The sequence below is a fragment of the Enhydra lutris genome, unplaced genomic scaffold (assembly GCF_002288905.1).
Source record: "Enhydra lutris kenyoni isolate GAN:26980312 unplaced genomic scaffold, ASM228890v2 scaffoldscaffold34, whole genome shotgun sequence".
Classification (NCBI taxonomy): Eukaryota; Metazoa; Chordata; class Mammalia; order Carnivora; family Mustelidae; genus Enhydra; species Enhydra lutris.
Genome location: NW_019154118.1, coordinates 28,793,182 through 28,818,433, shown reverse-complemented (window position 1 = coordinate 28,818,433; position 25,252 = coordinate 28,793,182). Strand labels below are relative to the sequence as shown.

At 46.5% G+C, this 25,252-nt stretch overlaps 1 protein-coding gene across 1 annotated transcript in view; it reads left to right on the top strand.

The window, feature by feature from the left end:
- The window catches only part of LOC111153786 (dynein cytoplasmic 2 heavy chain 1), a 309,334-nt gene that overhangs the window by 207,549 nt on the left and 76,533 nt on the right, over window positions 1-25,252 (top strand). Inside the window, 2 exon segments of the mRNA XM_022513025.1 lie at window positions 95-199; window positions 17,944-18,060. Of these exon segments, the coding sequence (XP_022368733.1) occupies window positions 95-199; window positions 17,944-18,060 (222 nt within the window).

Here is a 25,252-nt window from a genome sequence, read left to right as displayed (position 1 = left end):
TGATTTAATATTTCCCAGTATCTGTTCTTTCTGATTTCAGTGGTTCTATGTTCAATCTTTATAGAAAAACTCTTTTTCACTTCTCCACATTCAGGACTATCGTGCCGTCATTGAAAAGCTTCCGGAGGACGACAAACCGAGTTTCTTTGGTCTCCCTGCGAACATAGCTCGTTCGTCTCAGCGTATGATCAGCTCTCAGGTAACCAAGGAGAGGAGCTGCTGTGCAGAAAACATGGAGTCTGATTTGATACATCAGACCCCACAAGCTGTTACTTAACATTTTCCTTTTATTTAGCACAGTAAATTCCAGCTCTGCCTTAAATAAATTTTAGAAGAGCCAAAGAGTTCTATATTAATACAACTGTTCAAATTAGTAAAATAACATTGAGCACTATCACTTCCTCCAAAATATATTTATTTTTCCTTCCTGTGATTATATTAAGGCAACACTTTTAAAAGTTTTTTATTTTAATCCCAGTGTTTGTAACGTGCAGCGTCGTGTTAGTTTCAGGCGTGTGAGGCACTGATTCCGCAGCTCTGCACGCCATCCGTTGCTCACCAGGACAGGGGCACGCCTTCATCCCCATCCCGTGGCTCCCCCATCCCCCCCCGCCCACCTCCCCGCCGGTGACCAGCAGTGTGTTCTCTGGAGTCGAGAATCTGTTTCTTGGTTTGCGTCTCCTTTTCTTCCCGCCTCGGCTCATGTTTGTTTGGTTTCTTAAATTCCACACCTGAGTAAAATAACACGGTATTGGACTGTGTCTGATTTAGTTCACTCGGCATCATACTCCCCAGCGCCGTCCCGTCGTGGCACATGGCAAGACTTCATTCTTTTTTGTGTGTGTGTGACTGAGTAATATCCCATTGTGTATCAATGCCCCACATCTTCTTATCCGTTCATCAGTCCATGGACACTTGGGCTGTTGCCATAATTTGGCCGCTGTAGATAATGCTGCTGTAAACGTGTGTGTGTCCCTTCTTCTTCTTTGGCTAAGTACCCCTTAGTGTGACTGCTTGATCACATGGTAGCTCTCTTTTTAATTTTTTGAGGACTCTCCATACCGTTTTCCAGGGTGGCTGCACCAGCTTACGTTCCCAACAACCTTCCTTCATACTCTCGCCAGCACCCGTTGCTTCCTGACCTGCTGATTTTAGCCATTCTGACTGGTGAGGTGGCATCTCACTGTGGTTCTGATCTGTATTTCCCTGATGCCAGTGATGTGGAGCCATCTGGATGTCCTCTTTGGAGAAATGTCTATTCATATCTTCTGCTCATTATTTAATTGGTTTCTTTATTTTTGGGGTGTTGAATTGTATAAGTTCTTTATAGGTTTTGGATACTAACACTTTACTGGTTATGTTACTTGCAAATATCTTCTCCCATTCTGTAGGCTGCCTTTCAGGTTTGATTTTTTCCTTTGCTGTGCAGAAACTTTTTATCCTGATGAAGTTCCAATAGTTTATTTTTGCTTTTAATTCCTTTGATTCTGGAGACCTATCTAGAAGGATGTTGCTATGGCCAACGTCAAAGAGATTACTGCCTGTGTTTTCTTGTAGGATTTTGATGGGTTCCTGTCTCACATTGAGGTCTTTCGTCCATTTTGAGTCTATTTTTGTGTGTGGTGTAAGGCAATGGTCCAGTTTCATTGTTCTGCACGTGGCTGTCCAATTATCCCAATACTGTTTGTTGAAGATGCTGTCTTATTCCCATTGGACATTCTTTCCTGCTTTGTTGAAGATAAGTTGGCCATAGTCGTGGTTTGTTTCTGGGCTCTGTGTCCCATTGCACTGACCTGCATGTGAGTTTGTGCCGGCCCCGGTGTCTCTAGGGTGTCTCCTGTGTGTGTTGCACGCACCCTCCTTTTGTGGCTACGATGCTTTCACCTTGAGTCCTGTTGTCTGCGGTGACTGTGCCTGGCCAGTCTGGGCTTGTGTTGAGTCAAATCTAGAATTCGCCAGGGATGCAATAGTCCCGAAGCACAGGGCACTTTCCCTGTGTTGTCCCCTGAGAAACTGTCGCGGGTGGGCAGTGTCTGCAGGTAGACCAGCTGCCTATGCCCAGCCCGCTGCTGGGGCTGCTGTCTGACTGGCATGTGTGGTTCTCTTTCCCTCTCCTCGGGGCAGGAGACCCTGTGGAGGGGTTCCAGCCTGTGTCAGTGCTCCTGGCGCAGTGCCAGCCCATGGCCCATCTTCGTGAGGGCCTCAGCCAGGGGCCTAGTACAGGACGTGCTGCTAAGGAATCTGCAGCCACCGAGGACCCAGGCCTGTGGGGTCGGAGGGGATGCACCTGCCAGAGCACACGGGTGGGCCAGGCTGTGTCAGCAAGGGCTGCAAGGGTGTCCTGTGAGGGGAGCTCTGGAGGCCAGGCCTGTGCACAGAGGCTGTCTACGGGAGGATGTGGGTTTGGGCTGTACGGTCAGCACGCCAGGTGGTGAGCTGTGGGGCTGTGCTCATGCCGGCCGGCAGCCCCTGTGTGGGCCAGACAGCGGGGGAGGGGAGTGGTGCCCAGGGTGCTGGTTCCAGGCTGTGTCTCCTCAAGCTGCCGATGGGGCTGTCTCTTCAAGAGTGGGGCCTCCGTGTCCCACTGCCCTCTGTGTCATGCAGATCTGAGCGCTCCAGTTTTGGAGTTGCAGGTGTCGAACTCCACTGACGGTAAGAATTTGCAAAGTTAAGCCCCTCTGGTTTTCAGAGCCAGCTTTTAAAGGAATTCATCTTCCCTTCATGGGTCCCCTGTATCTGGGGTGCCTGGTGTGGGGTCTGCTCCTCGCCCTTCTCCACGCCCCCACGGACTGTACCCGGGTCCTCCCAGCTCCCTACGGTGACTCTGCCCTTCCTGCCCTCTGCAGTGTGGCCTCTTGTCTGCGTGTAGCTGTGGCTTCGGGTTGTTTTCTGGGTCACTTAACGGGGATGGGGGTGTTACCTAGTTGTATCTGTGGAACGAGATGAGCTGGGGCTCCTGTCCCACCATCTTCTCCAGAAGCTCTTCCTTGTTTACTCTCGAGTCTGCCAACAGTTTGCCGTTTGATCTTTGCAAAAAATCAGATCCTAATTTTATCAATCTTTTCTATTATTTTTTTAAAATCTGTATTTTTTTTTAAATTTTTGCTCTATATTCTTTCTTTCTTCTACTAATTTAGGGCTTTGTTTGTTGTTCTTTGTCCAGTTCCTTTAGGTGGAATGTTAGATTTTTCCTGTTGCTTGAGGTTGGCCCGAATCTCTATAAATTTCCCTTCTCGAACTGCTTTTGCTGCTTCCCCCCAAATTTGAACCATTGTGTTTCCATTTTCATTTGTCTCAAGGTATTTTATTTTCTCTTGTCTTTCTTCATTGACGCATTGGTTGGTTAGTAGCGTGGTTAGCCTTTGTGTGTTCGGGTTTGTTTGTTTGTTTTCCGTTTTCTTACCCGTAATTGATTGTTAGCTTCCTTTTGTTGCCTTTGGAAGAGGTGCTGGATGTTATTTCGGTTGTCTTCAACTTACGGAAACGTCTTGTGTGTTTGAACGTGTGATCTGTCCTGGAGAATAAATCATGGTCACTTGAAAGGAATCTGTGTTCTCCATTTTGGAATGGAGTATTCTCTTTGTATCTGCTCGGTCTCTTGAAAGCTGGTGTCTCCGTACTGACTTTCTGTTTGGCTGATCTATCCATTAATGTAAGTGGGGCGTTAAAGTCCTCTCCTCTACTATTACTGAATAAATATGATCCTTTATGTCTATCAGTATTTGGCTTATATATTTAGGTATTCCTATGTTGGGTACATAAATATTTACAGTTATTATATTCTTGTTGGATTGATCCCTTTATCCTTATTTAATACCCTTCTTCGTCTCTTCTGTACAGCCTGTTTTAAAGTATATATTGTCTGATCTAAGTGTTAGTACTGACTTGTGGTTTTCTCTTCTATTTTCATGGATTATCTGTTTCAGTTCCTTCCACTCTCTATGTGTCTTGAGGTCTTTTAAAGTCAGCATATACGTGGGTCTTGATTATACTTTTTCTGATCCAGACGTTCCATCTTTTGATTAGAACGTTTAGTCCAGCGCTGTTTAAACTGCTTATGGACAGGTGTGTGCATACTGGCGTTGTGTGGGGCCATGGTGTCTCTGGATGGGTGCAGGTTCCTGTGGAGCCTACCGGCACGGTGTGGCAAGACAGTGCCCCATGGGTCAGCTGGTTACCACTGGGCTGCCCATCAGGTGTGGCAGCTTGGGAGCCACTTGGGAAGGGTGCCTTGTAGGGCGCTGGGGTTGGGCCGGCTGGTGGACGCCGGGCAGGGCAGGGTTCTGGCGGTACCATGCTGTCAGAGTCGGCCCGGCCGGCTAGGCTCACGAGCGGAAAGAAGAGTGATGCTCGCTCACAGCTTCTCTCCCACAGCAAGCTCCTATGGGTCACCGCCTCTCTGGCACAAGTCCTAAAGTGAGGAAATGTCCTTCACTTACACCCTAGGTACTGTTTATTTTGTTGTTGTTGTCTTTTAAATTCTTACTTCTTTATTTAAAAATTCAACTAACACAGAGTATTCGTAGTTTCAGAGGGAGAATCTAGTGACTCACCTGTTGTCTACGACACCCCCCACCACCTCCCTCCCCGCCCCACCCCCCCATGCTCATGACCTCAGGGGCAGCTACCCCACCCCCACGGCCCTCCCCTCCAGCCACCCTCAGTCTGTTTCCCAGCACTTTTTAATCTTCCCTTTGAAGAGGTGCTTGTGTGCTGGGTCTCAGGCCGCATGATCTAGTGCGTTGGTCTTTGAAGAGCAGAGACTCTAGGACTAAAACCCTCCTATCCTCTTTGTTACGCCCCCGGAGCCGGCCTCGCCGCTTTTCACATCCAGACGTGGCGGGGGCTCCTGTTGTCAGTGCAGGTCCCTGGGGCCGGGGGCCCAGGTTGAGGCTGGCCCTTCTCAGGGAGTGAGTGTCTCCCTGCTGGCCTATGGTATCCCTCCTGCTTCTGGTTGCCACCTTGCGATGGGTTGGTTCCCTGTGGGGGCTCCTTCCCTCCTGACCTTCTCCATGGGGCCTTTTCTTGATGCCTTTAGCCACGGAGGATCTGGTCTGCCAGACTCAGGCTGTTTCCAGAGGGAGTTGCTTCGTGTGTGGCTTTTGGCTGGGTGAGGGGAGCTCCAGACCCTCTCACTCCGTCATCGTCCATGAATTAACACTTGTCTGCCCAGACGTATGAAATCACTAGAAGAATCCTCAAGAAACAGTGCTTACCGTTATTTGATGTTCTGGAGGGATCAATGAAGTGTCCTCCTGCCCTCTTCTCCACATCTCTTGTTTCTTTGCATCAAAGTTAAGCAAAGAAGGGCCTCTTCCCAGGGCGGTGGAGGCAGAGCCAGCCAGACCCCTTCCCTGGGTCCAAGCTCACACACGGAGGCCAGAGGGTGTTTTCGTCTTCGGTTAGATATGCTGCAGCATCCGAAATCTTTCCCTCGTGTGGCGTGCTTGTGACCGAAGGAGGGCCATTGTGGTCAGTAGTGAGTTAGACTCAGAGAGAGATGGAAATGGATGGAGGGAGCATTGTTCTTCCTCCAACAAACAAGACAGGTCATAACTTCTCTCGAACCCATCAGAGAGAGATGAGCACTGGCCGGCTGAGACCTGTGGGGAGGGGAGAGCCGCAGGCGTGGTCAGACCTGGACCACGTGACCTGGATCTCCCCTCCTGGCAGGCCGCTTCTCATCATCTGTCCGCAGCGCCTGCTGATGATAGTCTCAGAAATCCTCCTTCCGGGGGAGGGCCTGGGGCAACAGAACAGAGTCCCTGTGGGCAAAGGAGGCGCATGGAACCGCCCCTGTCTGCCTTTTGGAACGGAAGCCTCCATCTCAGGGGAGGAGGCCAAAGACCAAGACGATGAGGGGAGCAACACGATCGCCCTTAGGGTACTGTCGAAACACTGCCCCTGGTAGAAGGCAGTAGGAAGAAACCCCTGCATCCTCTGTTAGCAGGAGAAGCCCGTGCAGATTGCAGCTCAGAGGACGGGAGCAGTGAGAAGGTCGCATCCCCTGGGGCTGAAGGCCGGTTTTCCACAAGAGTGCCCCCATCTCTGTCCCGCCCACAGTGCCAGTGATCCCCCAGCCGGAAGGTCTGTGAGGGCGGGCACAGAGCGCTAACTGGAGGCATATTAGCGGATAGAAAACCCTCCAGATCTGTGCGCAGGGGTCACATCTGGGCCTGCCTTAGAGCTGCAGGGGGACAGAAACGGGGCTCTGAGAAGGCCGATCTTCAGCCCCGGGGGACCATGTCCGCTGAAGACAGGTGCAGTCAGAATGGCAGACGGTGGGCTGACAGTGAGTAACGAGGAATCATTTGGTGTTCCTGCTGGGTCACCGGTGACTGACCCTCTGTGAGGTGCAGAACCAGGAGCCCTCTTCGTGAGGGGGGAGCAGACGCTGATGGCGGCCCCACCAGCTCACTGGCCCCCAGCCTCAGTCAGAGCACCTCCCCAGGAGCTTGGAATCTGTGGTGTGTCCAGGGGACGCTAACAACAATCTTCAAAGGTCGCCCAACCCTGGGCTGAACAGTGACCCTGTTCTAAGGCCTCGTGCCCCTTCCCATGTGTCAAAGCTGCCTGAACCTCTGTGCTCCCCATGAGCTACTCCGCTCTCACCAGCAGAGCCGGGCGCGAGGGCCTGCCTCACGCAAGGACGCAGGCCACACTCCTGACAGCTTCATCTCCCCAGCACTCAGTGGGGCCAGATTCCGATGGGACGTGGGGGTCGGAACGGTCCACTGGGTGATTTAAATAATTACGATCTGTGTGCTAAAGGTTCTGATGGAAAACCTAATAGTTAATTTCAGCAGTGGTGGAGAAATTGTAAGACTGGAGAAACTGAAAGTACTAGAAATAAAACCTGTTAATGGAGAAGAAAATCTTCAAGCCAACCAGTAGACCTGAAACCCCAAGGAGAGAACACATGAATTTGAAGATCGGTTAACAGAAGTTACCCAGACTGAGACACAGGAGGACCCAGAGCAGGAAAGACACACCACGAAGTATCCAACACTGCGGGACAACATCACACAGCCCAGCTGCGGGGTAATCCCACAAGTCCGGGAAGCTCAAAGAGCACCGTTGCAGGTGACCTCCCCCAACCCAAGGGCAAAAGTCCCACAGAGGTGCACAGATATTTGGACTGTCAAAACAAAAGTCTAAAATCCTGAGAACTTTGTCCCGCCAGAGCACAGAGGAGCGAGCCTATTCCCTGGGCTGCCTTCTCTTCTGGAGCCGTGTGGGCCTCACCAGAGAACCTCTTGACCCTGGCTCTGTACCCGGGAGAGTGTCTGCCTCAGAGGAAGACATAAGGTCTTTCATAAACAAACGCAAATAGAATTTATTGCCCGCAGATTTACTCTGTGAAATGGCTACAGGATGTTTTCAGGGTGAAGAAGTAGGACACTCGACACAATTGTGGATCCACACAGAAAAGGGATCTGGAGAGTTCTGGAATCCATGTGATGAATGAAGTTCAACTATATCATCCCTGTGATTTCTCCCGAAGAACGGGCTGGCCAGTGGGAGAAGAGCATGGCCGCGGTTGTGTATCTTTCCAGCTGGTGTACAAATGAGATCAGCAGCAGCAGCACAATAGAAATTCAACTTCTTTCACTCTTAGAAGGTTATTGATTCGGTCAGTTTTGGTAATCTACGTATCTGTATATATGTAGAGATACCTCAGAATTTGTCCTCTCATCCTGATGATCAAGCTTCTTGCTGTAATGTTGTTCAGAACTTTATTATCCTTTTAGTGTCTGGAGTCTCGAGGTTATTACTGTGTTTCTCTGCCTAATGCTCTTTTTCCCTCCCTTTCACGGCTTTATTATACTTTCTTTTTGCAACTGACTTCAAATAGTTGGATTATGGTATAGATTTCTTTTCCTTCATCTTACTACCAGTATTCACTGGGTTTCTTGGACCTGTTTTAGAATTTTCATTAAATTTTGGAAAAAAAAAAAACAAAAAACCCTGTCTGTCATTACTTCTGAAATGTTCATCACATTGTTGATACTATCCTGTGGCTCACGAGCATTTCTTTATTTTTTGTCTCTTTGTCTCTCTGTATTGGTTTGGACAGTCTCTTTCTCTGGGTAGAGAACTTGAGAACCTTGTGTCCACTGCCTTCTGTAGTGTCAGCCAGGAGGGAGGGCTCCGGTCTAGTGAAGGACAGCTCTCGGGGGAGGAGGTTCGTGCACACCACAGCTCCTTACTTTCAGAGGCGTTTGTGGTGCAGCCCTGAGTGTTGCTGTGTGTGACTGTGACATAGCAGTTGTGTTCCTGAAGGTCCAGCCTTAGTAAATAACCAGCTGTTGAGTGACAGCAGGTCTCATTTCAACATTATTTATAAAGCAGCATTTTGTAAATTCAAAGTGGTGACAATAGGGGAGTTGTAAAAGAAGTTATGGTAAACTCATGAAAGCATCAGGAACAGTAACAACCACAGTTTAGGACAGTAGATCTGACCCTTTGCTTTTGTCGGATGGATCCCTTTTAGCACCGGAAGCTCTGAATCCTCTCCTGAGAAAAATACAGACATGTATATATACACACACAAAATTCTGCAAACAATTTTGGGAAGTTTTCAGATCTCATAAAGCCAGCAGGAAGTAGTAAATAAGTAAATCAGTGAAATGACTCATGAAATGTACATGTAATATGTATGTATATATACATATAAATATGATTACATTTATATACATTTGAATGAGTACAGACTAAAAACTTACAGCTACTTTATAATTTTCATACATAGCCATCATAGAAGTATTTCTATATCATTCCTGAATCAGAGGTACGATTTTTATAAAACAAGTAGAAAAGGTAGAATTTTTATAAGGTTACATGTGTTTAGGAAAGGAGATATCTGTGGGTATGTGTTCATGTGCCTTTTTATTATATGGGATCTGGGTTTGGTGGTTTTTCCCTTCATTGGTTTCTAAGGATGGATTTTAATTATTGTGTATCTTCACTCATTTGTCACAAAATCTAATAAACAGGATAAAGCAATGTAAGTTTGTTAATCATCATAGACACTAAAGGACCATAGAAAGTTAGCTTTTGTCATGTAGAAGCTTGCTTTGTTTTTCTTTTTAAAGAAATTAGGTGCTGAGGGAATCTGCAATGAGTTCAACTGTAGGAGACCCTTCTTTTAATAATAGCAGTTCTGCTTAGGAAACGTGGTTTTTTAAAGTTTCCTTTTAATTTTTCTTTTTATGTTTGCATTTGTTGGTAATTGTGCAGTGACAGCGTATTCTCCAGACTAAGAAAACGAGGGGCATGGAGCTTAGAAAAAAATGATGTGGAATTTTGAATTTGGTCCGAAAAATAGGAGAAAACTTTAACTGTGAAAATGTCCTAAGCAATTTAATATTTAAACAGAAATTAAGATCTAGTAGAATTTTAATACCCAAATGTTTTCCAGCTGTTCTAGTTCCTGTCTAGAGTAAGTGTGAGTTTGCTGTGGTGTGTGTGGTGCTGGTGAGGACCGGAGCCGGGCCGATTAGCAGGATCTGCGTTATGAGACCCAGTCCAGTGATTCCATAGGTGAAGTCTTCTCTTTCGGTTAGCTGGATATTTTAATTGATACTTTGCTCCTTTTTCTTGTTATTATTTTGAATTAAATATCAACAACTAACACTTAGAATCAGTGTAAACTGCCTACAATTACTTCTATCCCGAAGGGTCTGGGTCTCTCCAGCAATTGAAAATTTTATCTCAAATATGTCGATTTACACATTTTTTAACATTGCAGTAAGAACATTTCTTAAATCATCAAGGTAGAGAGAATGACCCGTAGGGGACCGACGAGCAGACACTGTGGTGAGGTCCGACCACAGGCCAACTGGGGTTGCGGCAAGACTCTCACCAGGAACTGGATAGTAGGTGTGCAGTCTCAGTAGGGAACGGGAAGCCTTACCCATGTGGGTGTGACCCTGAAGCCCCAGTGAAGCAGTCAGAGAAGTAATAGGTTTTCTACTTGGTGTTTTCAAAGCGAGTCCAGTAACCACATTCGCTGGCCTGCACCAGTAACGCACAGCTTCGGTCCTTAGGCGTCTTTACGTGACCGTGACCTTGGCTGTGGCTCTGTAGGAGAGCAATTCTCCAAGCAATTCTGTTGTTCTCTCTTTCTCTTCCCCAGATTTGTCTCCTTGTCCTTGTACAACCAACAGACTCATGTCTTAGTGACTTTGTTCTTTTCTTTCCCTCTCTCTACAATGAACTGTTCACTCATGACTGCGGGTGTAGACTGATCATCAGACGGACCCGTGTGTCTTCCTGCTCAGGCAGGCCCTGGCGGGTGTCCGGGGGTGGTAGCGGCCACTTACATGGGAATTGCTGGGGAAGTTTGAGAAGGTAGATTGCCAAGTTCCACCTGAGATGGGTGGATTCAGACTGCTGGGGAGGAGGGCTCTGAAATTCATATTTTGGGGTGATTCTTCGGCATCCTCAGCTTTGAAAGTATCTGTACTAGAGTCTTGAGAACCTGCAGAGAATGTGTCAACTTGGTATTCTCGATAACACAAAATCTGCGTATCAGATTCTCTTTGACAGTTTAGTCCAAAACCAAGGACAAACAAAAGGTACTGTGCTGCAGGAACAGACTTTAGACATCATCTGTCCAAATCATCTCTTCATCTGTTCTTCACCTAGAGAGGTAGTGAGTGCCCGTTGTCGTGACCTGGAAGTGCTAGGCCCTGGAATCTGGGTTTCTTGAATTATTAAATACAGAAAGCTATCTCCAAAAATTCACTGTTAAGAATTTTTTTCCCAAATGATGTTTTAAACCTGGGAATTTTGTGAATTTGGGAACTGTCAGTTTTTCTCATCAATTTAAAAACAAACAAAAAGAATAAAATAAGTGTTGTTTATATTGGGTTTGTGATTTGGTTCCACGGCTATGAGGAAAAGATGTTTTATCATTGGATATCGTATGTGAGACTTTACACTTCAGCATTTCAAGCTGATATTTGTGGAATTACTAAACTCAGGGTTATAAAATCTTAATTTGCAGTCTTAGAATTGTTTTCAACAAAACCATTTCCTTTCTTTAGAAATCAGTGGAGCTCTAGAGCAATCTGATATAATTGTGAAATTTTGGTGCAAGGTGTTCTTACATTTCTGCATCTCGCTAATACCCTGCATGATTCAGAAAAAAGTCTTCAGTCAATTGAATCAACATTTACACAAGCCCTTGAATCTTCCTAGAGGGATTTTGGCTTCTGGGCAACACCAGCCCAACTCAGGAAATAAGGTGTTCCAACAAAAGGTCATTTTCTGAAGTTTTGTCTTGTTCTTTGATTTGGAACACGTTCCCGTGTCCTCATTTTGCCTGACTGTGTGTGTTTCTCTGTGCTAGGTGAAACAGCTTCCTCTCCCATTCTTGAAGGAGTAGTCTTACATAGGAGACAATTGGTGGGTCCCAGGGGCACAGTCCCCTGTGGGCACAATGGTCTATCTGCCAGGGAATTTGTGGGCTTCATGTACCCCTCAAAAATGGTGGATCCCTGGTGGCCGTGTGAAGAGGGTGAGACACTCGACCAGCTGTGGATCAGCCGAGGCCAAGGAGTGGAGGGTAACTAGGGAAGCATGGTCTCCCAGCTGGCTGTGCTGCGCTTACGTTGGGGCGGAGTGGGGCTTTCCTGGCTGTTCGGTCTGGGGCTGTGGGGCTGGGGCAGCACACGCACGCTGTTACTGCTGTGTGGCTATAGCCCAGTGGACTGGGGCGTGCTGTGCGGGGCTAACAGGTTAGAGAGTGACGGCCAGAGTTGTGCCTGCCAAGTGTCAGCGCTGGCAAGGTAGAATGAGATTGCAGGAGTGATGCCCACCCGTGCTTCTCCCCTGGTGAGAGTCCCAGCAGGTTTCTGTCTTTCCACTGGTCAGTTTAAGATTAGCAAGTCAGTCTCCTTTACCAGGGATGTGGTTACTTTTCAAACTGCTGCTTTTGCACTTGGTCTGCTGTGAGAGAGAGTTAGAGAGAGAGAGAGAGACAGTGTGTGTGTGTGTGTGTGTGTGTGTGTGTGTGTGTGTGTGTGTGTGTGTTGTGTGAGTTCTTTAAGAGCAGGTGCTCTGTTCCATATAGTTGGGTTTATCCTGGTCAATACTCTTCATTGCTTTCCAAAGCCCAACATTTTCAGGGCTGTGCCTTTGGTACAGGACCCAAGGGTTGGGGTGCTTGATGGGGAGGACAAAACCCTCATTCCTCTAGGGAAGGTTCCATATTATTGAGATCCCTCCTATTTGGGGTCCTCATTCCTAGGGTAGGATTTTTAGCAAGGGGATGTCTACCTCTCCCCCAATCCCGATTCCGCCCTTTTATCCTGTTTTGAGGAGGCTCGGTCCATCGAGTTTTCAGGACTTTTTCCAAGGAAATTATTCCACATGTAGCCATAGATCTGTTATGTCTGTGGGACAGGGTGAGTTCAGAATTTTCCTAGGATGCCATCTTGAATTACCTGCCTCCACCATTGTTTGAATAATGATCTTTTTTCAATTTTTACAGCTTTATTGAAGTTAGTTGACATTCAGTGAACCGCACGTATTTAGAGTGTACGATCTGAGGAGGGTTTATGTATGTACACACTTGTTAGACCTTCACAGCATCTGGGGGTGACTGGGTGGCTCAGTCGTTGGGTGGCTGCCTTCAGCTCGGGTTGTGGTCCCAGGGTCCAGGGATCTAGCCTCGCATCGGGCTCCCTGCTCAACAGAGAGCCTGCTTCTCCCTCTTCCTCTGCTTGCCGCTTGTGTTCCCTCTCTCTCTGTCAAATGAATACATAAAATCTTAAAAAAAAAAAAAAAAGGAATTCCGCAGCATCAGGACATTGAACATTCCCATCACCCCCGAAAGTCTTCTGTAGCGCTGTGACCTCTCCCTCCCGCCCCTGCAGCAGCGTTGTCTTTTTTGTCATGGCAGACCAATGTGCGCTTTCTAGAATTTTATATAGAAGGACTGTACGACTAAGTACTACCCTCTATCTGGCTTGTCAGTCAACGTAATTATCATGAGAGTCACCTCCATACTTAAAGCTGACCTGTTTGCTGGTCCTGGTAAATTTAAAACTCCTGTGATGGAAGTTCAGTCTTAATTTGTTTAATTAAGTTGCATAAGCTAGAGATCTCCTGAGATTTTATTTCAGCCTTTTAATATGTGACTTGGAAAAATGATGACATGCGTCCCTCACATGGGAGTGGACTGTGCATTTCACCTTTGACCCCGAGTGACCTCTCAGATGGCCTTGTGTGTGAGTGATGTAATACTCTTATAGGAAGACATGAGAGATACGGGAACCTTTGTTAACATAAAGATAAACTAGATGTTTTTCTGGGTCCTCCTCTACTGTGTTAGCGTGTTGCTTCCTTCCTGCAATATGTGGGAAGATGAACAGGGTTTGTTACACTGGTTGCTTGAGGGGACACAGCTCCATGCACAGTGCCCGGCCCAGGTAGGGATGAGAGTGTTGACGGATGTTTTAAGGGCTTCCAAGTAACTGCTGAAAAAGGACATAATTCCTAAGCTGAAGTTAAAAAGTAATAATCTAATGAATTTTTTAAAGATTTTTTTTTCATTATTAGGATTTTATTTGAGAGAGAGCGCTGAGGGTGGAGAGGTGGGAGGGGTGGGGAGAGAGAGAGAGAATCCCAAGCAGCCTCCCAGTACTGAGCCCGACAGGGGACTGGATCCCATGACCGGAGCCGAAATCAAGAGTCAGATGCTTAACTGACTGAGCCCCCCAGGCGCCTCTCTTTTTATTTCAAATATACACAAACAGAAAAATGTATAGCATGAATATAATATATTTAAAAATTTTGTTAGTTTCTTCATGTTTTGGTAAATTGTTATAACGTCTGAGAAAGTGATGGTTTAGCTTTTTTTTTTTTTCTTTTTCCCTTTCCAGTCTTTATTCACTTAACTGCCTTTTCTTGTTTTCTTGGGATAGATCGATACTTGGGTGCAAAGTTGAATAAACATAGTGACAGTCAACATTCTTTTTATTTTTTTTTAAGATTTTATTTATTTATTTGACAGACAGAGATCACAGGTAGGCAGAGAGGCAGGGAGAGAGAGAGAGGGGGAAGCAGGCTCCCCGCTGAGCAGAGAGCCCGATGCGGGGCTCGATCCCAGGACGCTGGGATCATGACCTGAGCTGAAGGCAGAGGCTTAACCCGCTGAGCCACCCAGGTGCCCCAACAGTCAACATTCTTATCTTGCTCTGGTTTTAAAGGGATTTTTAAAGGCTTCTAACATTTGATTTTAAAGGCTTCTAACATTAGCTGCATTTTTTAGGTGCCATTTATAAGGTTGCACTTGTCTGCTTGGGCTACTGTAACAAAACACAGATTCTTCCCGACTTACAGTGGGGTTTTAGCTCGATCAACCCATCATAAGTTGAAAATATCGTAAGTGGAAACACATTTCATACACGTAATCTAGTAAACATCGCAGCTTACCTCGCTGACCTTAAACGTGCTCACAAGACTCGTGTCCATCTACAGTTGGGCAAAATCATGGGATGCGAGGCCTCGTTCATGAAAGTGAGGAATGTGTCATGTGATTATTGACCGCTGTGCTGAAAGTGAACCACAGAATGTAGTGAGCCCGTGGGCAGTTGGAGCCCGTGGGTGGTTCACCCCCGTGATGGCTGGCTAATGGGGCGCTCACCCCTGCCGCTCCCATCCTGAGGGAGTAGCAGGGCAAGGTCGGAGTCTGGCGTGCCGTTTGTCTGGAGCATGCACCGCCAGCACAGCCTCGCGGAGCTGAGATGCGTGAGGAAGGGCTGTCGTGAGTGGGGGCGTCCGTACCACACGCCGGGAGGCTCCGACAACGCAGTGTATTTCTTCACGGTACTGGAGCCTGGGAGTCAATATGCTCCGTTTTCGGTGCAGACTCACCCTCCTGCTTTGTGGATGGCTGTCCCCTCACCGTGGGCTCATGTGGCTTCTCCTCTGTGCCCACGTGCAGAGAGACACACCGAGAGCGCGCAGAGCTCTCCCGTGTGTCTCCTTCCTTCCATCATCACCGGCGTGCTGGGGCCAGAGCTTCCACTGTGTGCTTCGGAGAGTGCAGACCGTCAGTCCACAGCAGGCAGTAAGGAATTGGTCTCTTCTTCTCAGTGATTTAATTAGTCTTTGCTCCGCAGAACACAAGCCCAAAACATTGTGACTTGAAACAGTAATATTTTACCATTTTTTTTTCTTTTTTTCTTACGATTCTGAGGGTTGGCTGGGTTCTTGCTCTTTGTTTTCATCTTCGGTTTCCCACGTGCAGCTCCCTTCATGAGGAGAGTCGACAGGGCTGGAGGGTTCGAGACGGCCTTACTGCTGTCTGTGCATGACGCTTGCTGTTGGCTGGGGTGACTTGGTTGTCGCTGACCTTGTCTTTCATCTTCCAGAAGCTCACTTGCTGTTCCAGGGTTCCAAGGCCAGAGCATGAGCTGTTCATTCTCTCAGTGTCATTTATTTAATTTCTTTGACAGTCCATTTTCTCATTGGTAGATTGGGAGTGTTTGTTTTCAAAATCTATATTCCTTCTCATTCCAAAAAGGAGTACGCCACAGGCAACTTGGAAAAATACAAGTAATCTGTTGGAGTAAAATCAGGAGTTGAGGAAATCAGCCAAAGAGAAAAGGAGGAAAGGAAAAGAAAACTAGGGAAATATTTTATGCCAAAAGAAGACAAAACAGACAACGAAGTCCATGCTCTAAAGTTCTATAATGTCTGGGCGCCTGGGTGGCTCAGTGGGTTAAAGTCTGCCTTTGGCTTAGGTTGTGATCTCAGGGTCCTGGGATCGAGTCCCATGTTGGGCTCCCTCTGCTGCTCCCCCTTCTCGTTCTCTCTCTCAACTAAGTAAAATCTTTAAAAATAAAGTTCTATGAAGTCAATATTGTTAGGTCAGAAATTCTTCTGTGTGCTTCACAATATCCAGAGGCGAATACAGTTTGCTGTAAGAGTTAGTGTCTTAAACACACTGCTCAGGAGAAGCGCAGGCATTCCTCAGATGGCTTTCACTGTCCGTGGAAGGAGGGCAGGTGCAGTGGGGGTGCTCGCACCCCCTCTGTAGCTTCTGTGGACACTGCACGGCACGCGGCGGCCTCACGCATGCTGTTCAGTACGGACGGACAGGGAGAAGTGATGCAAATGGGCTCTTCATGGAAAGTCTCATCCCTTTTGATACCATTTGAAAGGAGTACTATTGAATAAAGTAATTTTCAATTGTTTAAAATATAGATAATGGAAAGATACCTTTTGTAAAAAGATGCACATGTAAGATTTTATAAGAATGAAAGATGGTCTGTCATTTCAAGTTATAGCTCTATCCTCATTGTAAAAATAAATTTATTAGATATTTGAACTTCTCTTTTATTAAAGATTATACTATGATAGGGTTATTAAGAAAAGTACACCTCGCATATTATTTTTGCTGGACAGAAAACATGACCTTTTGGGACTGGTAAATATTTTATTCTTAAAATAGGTTTTTACATCATGTAAAAAATTTTTTGAACCTTTTTTCCTTTAGACATCCCTTTGCATTCTTATTTGTTTTCTGTCATGTTTGATAAATTTAAAACACAAATAAGTGACAGCAGATGTTACCAGAGTTAGAATAGCACTCCTTCGGACTACCAACTAGTGACGTTTTGTGGTGTAGCAAAGCTGATGAATTAGGTGCTGTTGTAAGGTTCAGCTAGAGCAAATGAAAGTAATTTATCAGAAAAACAAAGAAAATGAAACACTGAATCACTAGGAGTTTTTCAAGATTGGAGAATCAATCAAAAGCTCTAGAAGTAACTTGAGTTTTACAGCATGATTGTGGATGTTTAACAATCGAGTAGTGCGTTCATTTTGAAAGATTTATAGCCCTTATTTTGTTACAAACTTGACTAATGTAAGGATCCTGCAAAATATGAAATATAGCCCAATCTGTTAAAAATGGAAAAACAATTCACATCTTTCAAAAAAAAAAAAAAAAAAAAAAACAGAAATTGAGTCAACTTACTGCAAAAGTTGGTGTTTAAAAGACTGGCTTAGGAAAGCACATGCCTGTTGTGGGTTTATTTTATGTCAGGTAAGCGAGGAGATTTCACATTTCGTTGAAACATTTGTGAAGGTGAGTCAGTGGGTCTCTCATGGGCTGAGATGCGCACCCCCAGTCTCTGCAGTCCAGTGCTGGGTGCGCCCTGTTCTTGCTGCCTCCCTCTTGGCAGGTGACTGACAGGGGACTTCCTGACGTGGAAGTCAGTAAGGACCGCTTAGAGGACAGAAGCGAGGGAACGGGCTTGGGTGAGCTGGGTGATGAGGAAGCTGGTCACGAGGAAGTCACAGACAGGACGCTCTGCGGAGGGGGGAGTCCGTGTGCACCTTCCCTGGTCCCCCCAGTCTAACCACACCTGTTCACGGGCATCGAAGCGTAGAGGGAGCATTTACAGGACAACTAAAAATACAGAGCCTTAAGACTTAGATTTGTGACGTTTATGACAACAAATAATTACTTAGACCTGCTCTACTATTTTACGTGGTTTGGTGTGCTGTGTACTGTCTTTCCTGCCATTTCCTCTTTACGGAAAAACTGTCTTCAGTTGTTATTCAGCATTTGGAAATTACAAAGTTCAAGTCAGTCAAACCGAAAAATATTTTGTGTTTCAGACACAAGGAAACAGAGACACTAAGAAATTGTTAATAATAGGTAATTGGAGTTTTCTGACTAAAGAAGTCACTTTTCAAATAAGAGGCATTGTAACGTGTAATTTTTAGAGTGGTTTCTTTCACTTCTAAGTTCCCTTATTTTTTAACTGCTTAAGTAAATCAGTTAAATGCTAAGCCAATGGAAGATAATGGGATTGAACGTGTATATTTGGTCTTTACTTTTATTAAGTCAGTATAGCTATTTTTGGATCCTTACTATTTCTCTCTGTTCATTTTTTGCTACTTCTTATTTTCTTCATTCAGGTCATTTCTCAGCTGAGGATCTTGGGCAGATCAGCAACAGCTGGTTGCAAATTTGATAGAGAAGTCTGGTCGAACGAGCTGTCCCCTGTCCTCAATCTCTGGAAGAAACTCAACCAGGTTAGTACTGGATATTAGTCCAATTGTTTGCTTTTTTCCTCCCTTTTTTTCCCTAGTTTTATCCCCAAATTGTTCTTGTTTGTTAAACTTTGTATTGATCTGCCCTTACTGTGTACTGGTTTCCTGGAAGGAGAGGACAGAGTAGTGGACAGATGAGCCCAAGAAACAGGTTGTGACCACTGTCAGTGTCGTTGCCCAGTGATGTGCTGGCCCATCGGCACCTGCTGGACGTTCCTGTGTTCGCTGCGTGCCTTCTCTCTCCTCTTTCTGTTAAGTCAACCACTGCTCTTAGAAGTGGCATTTTTCAAAGGACTCAAGGTACTGAGGAAGTGCTCTGGTCAGCGGGAGACTGGCATGGCTTTGGTATTGCGGAGTAATCACGTTGTTGGTTATAGACTAGTTGCTTGCTCACCGGGCAAAGCCATTAGAGTATTGTGATTCCTATTCTTGGTGAGGAGGGATTTTATTCTCTGGGTTTAAAAAATAGAACTATGCAGTTGATCCATTTAGTAATACTGTAAAAATGCCTGTATATCAGATCTAGCCTTGTAAAAGAAGGGAAGTCCAGTGAAGGTAATTTCAGAACCTATGAAAAAGGTTAAAAACCTTCTGAAAATTCAAAGTCCTTGAACCGTACAGTATTGCAATTTTGAGTTATGAGAACAATCTCAACACTCGGTGAGTGTCGGGTGTCTCAGTGAGCACCGATCCCAGCCGACTGGAAGCACCGCCTTGACTGAGCTTATCACGCTGGTAAAGCCTGGCACGGTCAGCGGGAGCGGAGGTTCGCCTGGGGAAGCAGGGCTTCCGCTGGCATCCCACGCCACGCTCCCCGCAGTGCCTGCCAGGAAGCTCTGTGTGCGCAGCCTTGCCGAGGACCCGGTCGCTGTGCCCTTCGCCGTGAGGTTACTCCCCTTCCCTCCTCTGTGCTTTGCCCGGCCTTTGTTCCCTTTACATTAATAACCAGATTCACACACATCTTAACTTTGTCGTAGCAGGTAAGTGTCATCTGGGGGTATGGTAGTGCTCTCCTTGTCAGCCTTCCGCTCCTCACCAGTTTTCAGCTTGGTTTCCTTCTTCATATGTCATTGGCTATTTTGAATTTTCTGTTGACTTTTGGGACATGCCATCCTTAAAATATGGATGCATATGCAAACACATACATACTCAAATGTGTGCATAGTGTATCCTGTCATGCTCGGGTTACCGCTGGCAGCTGTGTGTCTCATTCGCCTGCACACCCTTCTGAGTTGCCTTCCTGCCTCACAGATCTACCTCTGAGCGCAACAAAGTGCCGCGTTCCTAGCGTGGGCATATGTGGCCTCCTCTCGGACTGGCTAGCAGTGCCTGCACCGACATCTCTGTACCGTGTGTCCCATTTCTGCAGCGGGTGCTTACTGGGGGATTTCTGTTGTCTGGCTAGGGGTGGGGGGCTGCTTGTGGGTTTGTAACATGCCAGGCTCTTGGGACCTTCTGTATCTGCTCTCGTGATTCCCTTTGCGTAGCTTCTCCTTACTGTCTGTTCCATCGGATGACTTTCTCCGTAGAAACCTCACGAGTCTAGCCCAAGCACCGCCGCGCTCTCCAGCTCTGCAGAGCTCCGCATGCAAACACATGGTGATACAGACGTGTGAACTGTCATGCTGTCCTTAAACTCAAAAAATATTTAACATGTGGGTTCACAGAAATGATGCGTGTAAGAAAGGTTTGCTCTAGGTCTGTTTTCATCCTTAGTTCATTACATGAGCTCCTTTTTAGTCATCTCCGAACAGTTTCCGTTCTGTAATTTCATCATTATTCCTTTATCCAGGGAAACATAGGAATCAAAGAATTTTCTATTTGAAAAAGATTGTGATTGTCTTTCCCAAGATAAAACTCTTAGTTACTATCATGTTGTATTTTCATATAAGCATGTTATAAGCCTAAGATCGTTTGTCCTGGTACCTAGTGTCATTATTGGGACACAAGTGTTTTCCTTCCAGTTCAGGAATCAGTAATTGCAGTTTGTTGAAGTCCCCCCGGATGGAATCTTTATGTCCTGCTGGCACTGACTCTTTCTCCTCTGGGGAAGACTGTGGGGAGACTGTGCAGAGCTGGGGGTGCTGCGAGGCTCCTCGTCTCCCCTCCCCCGCCCGCAGCACTGCACTTGGTTCTGGACAGAGTGCCCTGCTGTCCGCTGGCAGGACCCAGCTCATCCCTTAACTAACACAGGATGAGACGGGGGCTTCTGGAGCCCGACTGCTGGGCTCAGATCCGAGAGCGCTCGTACTTACTAGCTGTGTAGCGTAGGGAAGCTACTCACCTTCTCTGTGTCTTCGTTCTCTTATCTAGAAGACGGGGATAATGACAGTTATCAGCCTCACAGGTGTCTCATCAGGATTGAATGAGCTAATACACGTAAGGCTTTTATAGCAGTGCCTACTGTGTGGGAGCACTCTTGGCCGAGCAGTCCTCTTGCGGTTACTGAAGGTAACAGACATCTCACGTGTGAACGTCTCCTTCCAGAGAGGGGGACACATAACGTGTGTCTCTTTCCAGAGGTGCTTTTATTATTTGTGTAACTGGAGTTCATCCGGAACGTTTTCATGGGGCTCTTTGATGGTTTTAGTGCTTCTGAGCTCTGGACCACCTGGCAGGCAGAGCCCACAGAGTTACACATGGTTTTGAGAGAGAGAGTTTAAAAATTAAACAAGTAGATAAGGTAAATAAGCGAAAAAAAGATATCACAGGTTAGTGTAAATGCTGTGGAAGCAGAACACAGGTGCTATTATGAAGAAGATGAGCAAAGTCCTATTTTGGAGTGGTCAGTGAGGTCCATCTCGGTCCAGGAGTGAAATTGAATCTGACAAGAGAGACACGAGAAGGCTCGAGCCAGACGGAGCTGCAGGGGAAGAAGACCTTTCTAAGCAGTGAGATGGCGTGAACACAATGTCCAAGCAGAGGACAAGCACAGTCCCTAAACCCGAAAGGAAGTCCGTGTGACTGGGGCACTGAGACGACAGGGTCACGTGGAAGGAGCTGACACTGAGGGTTGATGCCTGAGGTGCAGCGATGACTGTGATTTATGCCAAGTGCAGTGAGACCCATGGAGAGAGCATCGAGCAGGGGGTAGCTCTGTGCCTCCTGACAATTTTAGACACTCTCCCCAGCTATTGTGTAGAAGTGAGTTTGGAGTGGGGTTCAAGAGGAAGGAAGGGGAACAACCAGGGGCTGTCGTCGGGGTAGGCTCGGGTTGTGGTGGTGCTGTCAGACTGGATCCTGGAAGAATTGCGGAAGGAGACTCCCCTGGATTTGAATGTTAGTTTTCTGGAGAGGGATTGGGTGGATGTGGTGTCACTTACTGTGCCTGGGAATGGGGGAACAGGGGAGAGCCTCAGGGGCTGCTGGGGTAGGGCTGGAGTGGCCGTGCCGCTGCAGGGATGGTGGAGAGTTCCCATGCGGACACTGAGGAGAAGGTTGGCTGCACAGTGGGCACCTTAAAAAGGTTGCTAGGACTTGGGGTATAGATTTGGGACTTCCTAGCATCTAGGGAACATTTAAGTGATTACAAAGCATTACATCATCTGGGGAGAGAGGAAGGAAGAGGACTTAGGAGTTAGTCCCGAGGAGTCCAACACATAGAGTTAGAGGCAGGAAAGGCACAGCCAAGCTTTCCTTGAGAAACACGGCAAAATCCCAAAGCAGGCAGCAGCACGGAAGGCTGAAGCATCACAGGAGCCTTGCGGAGGGCGTCCTCCGTTAGGAACGGCACCGCTGACTCTGCCAAATTGCTGGTGCGCGGTGTAGAAACTGAGTACAGCGTTGCCCCTGGATTTTCAGAATACAAGTTCTTGGTGACCTTGACCTTGACAGGAGGAGTTGAGGCGGAGCTGGGAGACCAGAGTTTACGTTTGAAGGCTGACTACCTTGGCCTGTGGAGCAAGAAGGGAGGCAGCGTGGAGAGGCAGTTCTTTCCAGAATGTGCTAGCCAGGAGAGAGAAGGAGGAAGGCGGCTCTGGAAGAGCATTTGAGCCTCACAAGATTCTCGTGCCTGTGTGCAGGGTTTTCAGCAGGTCAACAGCTGAGGTTAGAATGCGTGTTCTGTTTCTCTTCTGCGGGCTGCGTCCCACGTTCACGTTAGAGCACGGAGCCTCTGCTGTTTTAGCCCGCCCCACTGTGCCTTCCCAGACAGGACTATCCCCCCTGCGGGGGAGCCTGACACGGAGGGGGGAGGACACTCCTGTTGGCCACAGCAGTTGGCATGGGGGTCAGCGTGCCATCCTCAGGTGCTGGGCCAGGAACAGTGTCCTTCACTTCAGGGACGGTGTGCAGTCAGACTCCTGCTGGAAGCCCCCACCGCCTGCCCTCCTGTGGCCCAGGGCCGGAGTGCCTGCTGACTTGCAACAAAGGAATCACTGATTGTCCCTCTCTCTTTTTAACCATTATTTGTAGAACCTTTCAGGTTGATAAGCTGAAGGTATGTGTGGACCTTTCACAGTTGAGTGTAATTAGTAAGAGGAGGTTACTGGACATTCCAAAATATCTTACGTAAAACCCAGAAGGTTTTTTGTTTTTTTTTTTAATCTTTTTTTTTTTTTTAAAGATTTGATTTATTTATTTGACAGACAGAGATCACAAGCAGGCAGAGAGGCAGGCAGAGAGAGAGAGGAAGCAGGCTCCCTGCTGAGCAGAGAGCCTGATACGGGGCTCCATCCCAGGACCCTGAGATCATGACCTGAGCCGAAGGCAGAGGCTTAACCCACTGAGCCACCCAGGCGCCCCAAATCCCAGAAGTTATAACTTTTTATTCATGCGAAGTGGAACAGTTAGGAACTCACAAGAGTACAGTAAGTATTATACTCAGAGACCACAAATATGTTTATTGATCCAAACTGAATCTAGAAAAAGGTGTGAATTTAGCTCATTATTGAGATCTGGGCTTGGGTTTCCAGTCTTCACTTCTAATACAGCTGAAGGAGGAGGTCTGTGGTAAACTAAATGCATTTAGTGCCGCAGTCACTTATTGTACAGGGAAATTTTATTCTCTCTCCCCTTCGGAAGACTTGATTTTACACAGAAATTGCATTCTATAAATTTTAAAACTTGTATTATATTTGGATTTAAGCTTTTTAGCTATGTTCACATTGATTGAAAGTAAACAAAGAAGGAAATAATGCTCATGCACTTTGGGCTAATTTGCTGCTTTTATGAATCATAAACTAGTTTTAACATAATCTTTAAAAGAAACCATGAAGAGCAAACTTCTTCAGTTTTGTAATGTAAACTCGTGTGCCAGACAGTGTAACAGAGTTGCTGGCCAGAACTCACGTCTTAGAAGAGAGGAGTGTTTGTAATTTTGTAGGCACGAAGCATGTTTGAAGTTGTGTTTGTGTGAAATGTCATTCATGGTAGTGGGGACAATGGGGCAGAGTGTTCTGAGTTGGTGTCAGGTGGGTGAGGCAAGTGAAATAGTCCTCAGTGTCTTTGTGGGTTCAATATAAGGGTCACTTTCCAGGATCGGTGTGCTCTCTCAGACATTTGGAATGGTGATTTCAGTTCTTAGGAATTCATGTGTGTGAGAGAGGGAGTGAGTGAGTGCTTGCCCCAAGACTAAAAACAGACCCCATAGTCTGTTGCTTTGGGTAGTACGGACATTTTAACAATATTTGTTCTCCCAGTCCATGAGCACAGAATGTATTTCCTTTGTGTGTGTCATCTTTGGTTTCTTTCATCAGTGTTTTATAAAGTTTTCAGAGCACAGATCCTAACACTTGCTTGACTAAGTTTGTTCCTAGGTATCTTATTATCCTTAGTGCAGTTGTAAATGCCACTGCAGCTTTGAAGTGAAATTAATTCATTTATCACTTTTGTTTTTTTGATGGACTCCTTCAGGTTTTCTATATAGAATATCATGTCTTCTGCAGAAAGCCCAAGTTTACATCTTCCTCACCAAGTTGGATGTCTTTCTTGCTGTTGTCTGATTGCGAGGCTAGGACTTCCAGTACTAGGTTGAATAACAATGGTGAGAGTAGACGTCCTTGTCTTGTCCTTGAACTTAGCAGGAAAGCTTTAAGTTTTTCACCATTGAGTATGATGTTAGCTGTGCATCTAAAAAAAATATCTTTGAGCGAGAGAGAGCATGAGCAGGGGGAAGGAGGGGGAGAGGAGGAGGGGCAGAGGGAGAACATCAAGCAGACTCCCCGCTGAGCATGGAGCCCAACACGGGGCTCAGTCCCCCGACTCTGAGGTTGTAACCTGAGCCGAAATCAAGATTCAGTTGCTTAACCGACTGAGCCACCCAGGCGCCCCAGCTGCGAATTTTTTTTTTTTTTTGTAAGGTCTTCATTATGTTGAGGTGTTCCCCCTCTAAACCTACTTTGTTGAGGGTTTTTATCATGCATGGATGTTGTACTTTGTCGAACGCTTTTTCTGCGTCTGTTGAAATAATCATACAGTTTTTATCCTTTGTCGTCTTGCTGTGATGGGTCATTGATCTATTGTTTTTTTTAGTTTCTATATCATTCATGTCTGCTCTAATCTTTGCATTTTCTTCTTTCTATTGGTTTTGGGATTGTTTTTCCGTTACTAGCTCCTTTAGGTGTAAGGGTATCCTTTGTCTTCTTATTGAAGAAGTTTACTGTTATTCCTATTCTTACTTGTTTGTAACTGATTTGTGTTTTTCCTCTAAGAATGTTCTGTCTCTGATTTCTTAAACTTTACCATAATATATTCAGGCATGGATTTCTTTTTGTGTCTCTTCTGCTTGGTACTCCGATCGCTTACAGTCCCGGATGCCGGCCTTTCTACTTCCACTGTGTCACCGCATCTCCCACCCCCGCCGGGCCGCGCACTGTGTCATACCAGACACCGTGCTGCCCAGGGCTGTCGTTGGTACTGCTGTTTTTAGCCGGAAACAGTGATACGGTGGAAGGCGATGCATTCCGGGCAGTGTGCAGAGTTAGCGACCGAGAATTCTCTCCAGCCTGGCCCGGCCCTGGCAGCCCGCCCTCTCTAGCCGCCTGCTGGCTCGGCCCCCCATTGACAGGCGTCTCCCAACAGGCCCTGTGCTTGCTGTGCCGTCTTCTGCTTAAGTGGGAGACGGTTTGCTGTTCTGTCCAGAAGCAAGCATAACTTTTGAAACTTCATTTAACTTATATTTGTAAGAAAAATATAGATTATGTAAGAATCACCATTGTATGAAGTTCACAGTGAC